The sequence below is a fragment of the Gekko japonicus genome, unplaced genomic scaffold (assembly GCF_001447785.1).
Source record: "Gekko japonicus isolate JY-2015 unplaced genomic scaffold, Gekko_japonicus_V1.1 scaffold568, whole genome shotgun sequence".
Taxonomy (NCBI): domain Eukaryota; kingdom Metazoa; phylum Chordata; class Lepidosauria; order Squamata; family Gekkonidae; genus Gekko; species Gekko japonicus.
In genome coordinates this window covers 679,303-685,532 of record NW_015169190.1, presented here as the reverse complement: position 1 = coordinate 685,532, position 6,230 = coordinate 679,303, and the positions used below count along the sequence as shown (strand labels likewise).

Here is a 6,230-nt window from a genome sequence, read left to right as displayed (position 1 = left end):
GCTAAATAGGTTTGTTCAGAAGCCAAATCCCAGCTGGGGTGTCTGTGCATGGGGGGCGGGGGGGGGAGCGGGGGCGGATTAGCCTGGGAGTTGGCTTGTGATCTCCTTCCTGGGGAACCTTTCTGCCTCGTCAGCCTTGCTGGGACCACTGGGGGGTGGGGAGGGATGGATCAGGGGATCAGCTAGGAGTCAGCTTCTGATCTGCCTCTCTCCCCGGGAAAAATCACTGTATTGGGACAATTGCCTTGCTGAGACACAGAAGTTAGAGCTCAATCTCATACAAAAGAGAGAATCAAGCAGTGAACGCCATGAACAGTACCACGGCAGGTAGTGATGGAGAGTTATACATCTGAATGATTGTTCTGTGTTCAGGTAACGTGTCCTGGTAAAATGCTAGAGTTTACTCTTGGTGTTAGAACTGGCATTCCACATCCCTGAGTTGCATTTAATAAGAGTGCTTTTTCTATCTGACTAAATTTGTGTGTTTGATCCCATGAACATATCCCCTGAAATTTGGGGCAGATTCTAGAAACTGTGTGTGTGTGTGCGTGCGTTCCATTTGAACAATGTGGCCCCTCCAACTATTTTTGGACTTTTGCGCACTGTCCTTCCTGCAGTCTGTTGAGCCTCCCACGCTGAAATTTCATTCCTGGGGCCAGCAAACCCGTGGGAACATTGTCAGGTACCAAATACAGGCCAGCAATAGGAAGGGGAAATCTGCCCCCTGTTCTAAAGACTTAGGTGCCATTAAGTCTTTAGAAATGTGTGGTTGGATACCTGCTGTTACAGTTACGCTGCAATCCTATGCAGCAGAAAAGAGCAAGAGTCCAGTAGCCCCTTAAAGACTAACAAAATTTGTGGCAGGGTATGTGTTTTCGTGAGTCACTGCTCACTTCTTCAAATACCTGCAATCCTATGGAAAGTTGTTCCAGTCTAAGCTCGTAACAGTGGGAGGGCTTCTAGTGTCCTGGCCCCACTGGTGGACCTCCTGATGGCACCTGGTACTTTTGGCCACTGTGTGACAGAGGTTGCGGTCACACATGCCAGAAAAAAGGGGGTGGGGGAAACAAGGTTATTTCTTCCGGAGGAATTTGACCCGTAGTTGCACGATCACACCTCCCTTTGAAGCTGCAGGTGCAGTCCGTCAGTGTGTGATCAGACACAACTGTGGGTGAGTATTTTTTGTGTGTGCCGTTTCCCCCCCATGCACTTAAACGAGGGGTCAATGAATTGCACCTCCGCACTGAGGGCTCCCTATGGAGTTTGCAGTGATGCGCATACTGCAAAGGGGGGGGGGAACCAACGGCACGGAGTTGGGGTGGCCTGATCAGACCATCCGGACACCATGAAAGTGCTCTGGAGCAATCAGACACAGGAAAGTCCGTCCATGGCCCATTGCAACCTGTTTACTACTGGGTTTTCCCCGGTGTCTTTTAACTCCACTTCTGCGGTGGAACAGAACGGGTTGCCGATGATTGCGGGACGCTTCTCAGATGTTGTTGTCTGATCGCGCCCTTTAAATCCACCCGGCATTCGCGCCTATGTCGGGTCCAATTGTGCGTGTGATTGCAGCCAGAGTGTTGGACTGGATGGGCCATTGGCCTGATCCAACACTGGCTTCTCTTGTGTTCTTATGTAAATCCACCCTGCATAGGATTGCACTGCCCATCTCGTAAAGTCCTGGGTCCATCTCTGTGGGATATAAAGACACGGACAGTGATGCAGATTGCTGAGCTTCCTGGAAAAATTTTTTTCTGACGCCCCCCATTGGGATCTATTAATTGGAGACCCATTCTAAAACCCAATTAGTAATTTAATGAGTGCATTTTTAGAAGCTACACATTTGATGTTGAAGAAATACGGGAGCAGAAAATGTGTCCCACATGGATGGCCATGGGGCTGCTTCACTCTTCTTTTCGGAGCTGGTGATTAAAGTATGCTTTTTAAGTGCTAAAATGTGAAAAAATAATTGATCTGTGCTGTTCAAGCAAAACGAGTTGTTCCTTTGTATCCTACTTATGCAAAGCGATTTCTGTCAGTAGTTTTTCCCCCTTCCACCTGTTCCCGTAAAGTGCTGTAGATTTGTTTACCTAAGCAAAATGGAAATCTTACATTGTTTTTCAGACATGAAACGGTGGGGAAATAAAAGTTCCTCAACTCCTTAGCCTATTTCGCCTTCTTCTTCTTTTTTTAAAAAAGATCTCAAATCCTGACTTCTAGAATTACAGATAATCACACAGCTTTTTGGTAAAAACCGGTGTTTTGTTTACAGCCAGCAGGCTTTGGATCTGTCATTAGACATCTGCAAGTTAACTTCTGAACTTAGCCCCCCCCCCCCGCCTTTACAAATCTTTTTTTTAAAATACCCAGATTATCATTTTCAAAAGGTCTCTCTTGGATACTGAGAAAGTAATGCAAACTCTTTTTTTATTAACTTCTACTTCTCAGGGTGTTTTCTTTTCTTTTGGTCAGCTTAATCATTATACCTTCTGTTTCTTCCCTTTCTTCAGCTCTCTCTGGTGTTGTCTTAAAATGTGTTCGAACCTTCCCATGGAAACTAATCTCAAGTTAGTCTCAGTGCCATTAGGATTTATTTATTTATACCCCCCCTTTCTCCCCAATAGGTGAGTGTTTATCCCACCCTTCCTCCTCTCCTCCATTTTATCCTCAGAACAACCCTGTGAGGTAGGTTAGGCTGAGAGAGTGTGACTGGCCCAAGGTCACCCAGCGAGCTTCCCTGGCATGAGTGAGGGTTCGAACCTAGGCCTCCCAGATACTAGTCTGACACTCTTAACCAATGCTCCCTCTAAGATGTGGAGTCTTGTGAGCAAAAAGTCTACTTTGTGAGCTACTGGCATTAGAGTTGTGAGCGAACAATTTGGCTACTGCATAAATTAGTTTGCTCTGGAGCCATCCTTCCTGAGCTAAGACGAAAATGTGTGAGCCAGAGGCTAAAAAACTGTGAGCTAGCTCACACTAACTCAGCTTAGAGGGAACACTGCTTTTAACCGCTATGACACACTGGCTGTTTGTGGGATGTGGTTGGGTCTTTCTGAAGGGGACGCAAGTGGAGCATTTTTGTGAGGGAAGGGGAGACAAAGCATTATGGTGTGCAAAGGATTGACCTTTCCCCCACAGAATGCTGGACTTTATGGGCCCTTGGTCTGAGCCAGCATGGCTCTTCTTAGGTCCAACATCTGTGCACTCTCGCTCTTTCCCCTCAGTAAAATGAATTCTTAGGCTTTCTTCCCAGAGTTCTCACCATCTTTGGTGTGGATTCTGGATTTTAGGCCTTCCAGAGAGGGGTGTCCTCTGTGAAGGGCTGAGGAAAGACCACCTCACCCAGCATCTCTCTTGCATACCAAAAGAGGTAATAGGAGTTATATTCCATCTGATCTGGGTGGGGAAAAGCCTCAACTGTAAAGACACGCTGATGCTTGAATGCCCCTCTCTCTGAGGAGTGATTTCCCTCAGGTCTCGTTATGGCCCCCTAAGGACAGCAGCAGGAACACCAGAGAGCCGGGCTGTAAAATCTCATGCTGCCCGTGTGTCTCTTCACCACCAAGAGATGAGCAGGGAGCCATGGGCTCTGTAAAGACAGGTTTCATGTATTTTCCCCCCTAATCTCTAAGAATTGTAGCTTTAGAAAGCTTGTCCTTGTGATCAGTTGATCAATGGATGGGATATTAAGATTTTAAACTTTAAAATGAGTTCAGATGTCTGGAGAGATGGGAGAGGTATAGATGACCAAAGTAAATTTTTTGAACCCCTCATGCCATGTTGCATTTCCTCCTGCTTGTTAAGATCCAGTTATTATTTATGCATTTTGTGTACCAGATGTGTACCCCACCTTGCCCTAAACTGGATGGTCCAGGCTGGCCTGATCTCGTCAGACCCTCAGAAGCTAAGCAGGGTCGGCTCTGGTTAGTGCTTGTGTGGGAGACCACTGCGGGAGTCCAGGGCAGGCAATGGCAAAACCACCTCTGGGCGTCTCTTGCCTTGAAAACCCTACGGGGGTCGCTGTAAGTCGGCTGGGACTTGATAACACTTCTCACACACACACACACACACACACACACACACACACACACACACACACACATCTCGCCTTTCTGCCCAATCAGAACCACCGAGGCTGCTAACATTTAAAAACAGAACATTATAAAAACAGATCGTAAAACCAGTTAAGAGCCAAACTAAATGTATGTCTGTAAAAACACCCCCCCCACTTAAAACGCAGGGCAGGAGGGTTTACACAGTGTAAATGTGGTTCAAGAGAAAACACTTAAATGACCCAACGGCATGTTCGGGGGATCGATTTCAAACATTCTGTGCATAAAATTTGCAAGACTGTGCCCAAAGCACCTTCTCTACAACTTGCAGAAGCTTTAAAGGTTGCTAAACTCCCTTAAAAATGCAGTTTTAAACTTTTAAATAGCTGAAAGGAAAATATTGATTTCAAAAAAACCCCACCCCCCAATTTTTGCTTCAAATCAAATGGGTTCAAGGTGTTGCTTTCAGCATGGATCTGCTCAGAAACAACCTCTGTGGTGTGTGTTCTGCAGAGTGAGAGGAGCATGGAACTATATTTCTGACCTTGTCGGGCAGGCCGATTCCACCAGGTGGGAGCCCCTTACAAAGAATCCTTGGGTACAGATAGCTGTTGGTTTTTACCAATTTTCAGGGTCTCTTTCAGGTGTGTCTGTCTCTTTCAGGTGCTTCCCCTTCAGAACAGAATGAAGGATGCCAGTCGCTTCCCGCTGGCTCTGAACATCGGCATGGGGATTGTGATGATCTTGTACATCTCCCTATCCACCCTGGGCTACATGCGCTTCGGGGATGATATCAAAGGCAGCATAACGCTGAACCTGCCACAAAATAAACTGTGAGTAGATGCCCAGTCAAAATAATTTGGCAGTCTTTTGAGGTCCTCTAGAACATTCTGTGAAATATAGTTCAAAGTTTGTTGAGCAGCGATAGTTTGGGGGGCGGGGTTAAGGAAAGAGGACAAATTCAAGTTTTTCAAAGCTCGGCACAGCAGGCAGGCATTTCCTCACCTTTAGAGAGCTGACATGGCCTCTCTCTGAACAGAAATTGGAGGCATGCTTCACTTTTTGTATCCACAGTTTACCTTTAGCATGCAAAATTTCCCCACTCTTAGTACAACTGACCCCCTCTCTGGCCCAATCTGCATTTGCTATGTAAAGCTGTTCCGTGCTGCTGTGGCACCGGCTTCCCATTTGGCTCAGAGTAAAGCTCTCTTCTGTCTGCATCAGGACACAAGTTGTTTAGGGAGAGTGAGAGAGAGGGGGGGGAGGAGCGGCCACCAGGGGTGCCGGCAGGGCGCTGCAGTGCAGGGAGGAAACAGCACCTGTGACCCCTAGGCTTCCCAAGTCCCCCCGGGGGGCGGGGAAACCCCTGCCTCAGAGGCCCGTTCCCCGCCGCCAGCGGATTGGGCCCCGGGGGGAACCCCACCCCAACGTGTGCGTCACCCGGAAGTGACGCGACCACGCCGGGCACGCTGGGGGCGGGGCCACGGTCATCTGAGGGAAAACTCTATGGTTTTCCCTCAGATGGTCATGGCCACGCCCCCAGCGTGCCTGACGTCGTCTTGGGAATCCCCCGGTAAGGAGATATTTCGACTTGGCAACCCTAGTGACCCCCCCACACATAGAAAGTAAAAGGGGGTGACCTGGCAGAGGGGGAGGCAGAGGGGGGGCAGGAAAGATGGAACGAGCTGGGTAAAAAACACAAAACACCCAGCAGATGCCTGGCAGGGCGTTCTGGAGACTTCCCCAGGAAATAACAAATGGTTCAGGGGTGGGCATGCTTCCAACTCCCCCCCCCCATATGATCGCAGAAAAATGTTCCCTGCCTGCTTTTCAACGCAGACAACTGGATCTTCAGCTAACTTGTTTCCTTTATGACCATTAGCGTATCTCCATAGAAAAGATGGGGGGGGGGGAGATAATTCAGCTCCAGTGGTCTGCTTTTTGCTCACAGCGGCTTGATGGTGGGGAGGAGCAGTTGTACCACCTTAAAACCACATTCAGATAAGGCGGTGTAGTGACCTCGGAGTTACCACTAAATGGCAGTAAAATGATGGAGATACCCGATGCTGAGATGAAACAGTAGGAGAGTGGATGCGGCATCAAATGTAAACAGAGGTTTGTGAGACAATGTGAGATCATTTGCATAATGGTGGGAAAGACCAATTCAGATTGGACCTC

General features: G+C 48.1%; 1 protein-coding gene across 1 annotated transcript in view; it reads left to right on the top strand.

Moving 5' to 3' along the window:
• The window catches only part of SLC36A4 (solute carrier family 36 (proton/amino acid symporter), member 4), a 113,957-nt gene that overhangs the window by 40,261 nt on the left and 67,466 nt on the right, over positions 1-6,230 (top strand). The window contains exon 9 of the mRNA XM_015416226.1: positions 4,716-4,885. Coding sequence (XP_015271712.1) covers positions 4,716-4,885 — 170 coding nt within the window. The remainder of the gene's footprint in view (positions 1-4,715; positions 4,886-6,230) is intronic.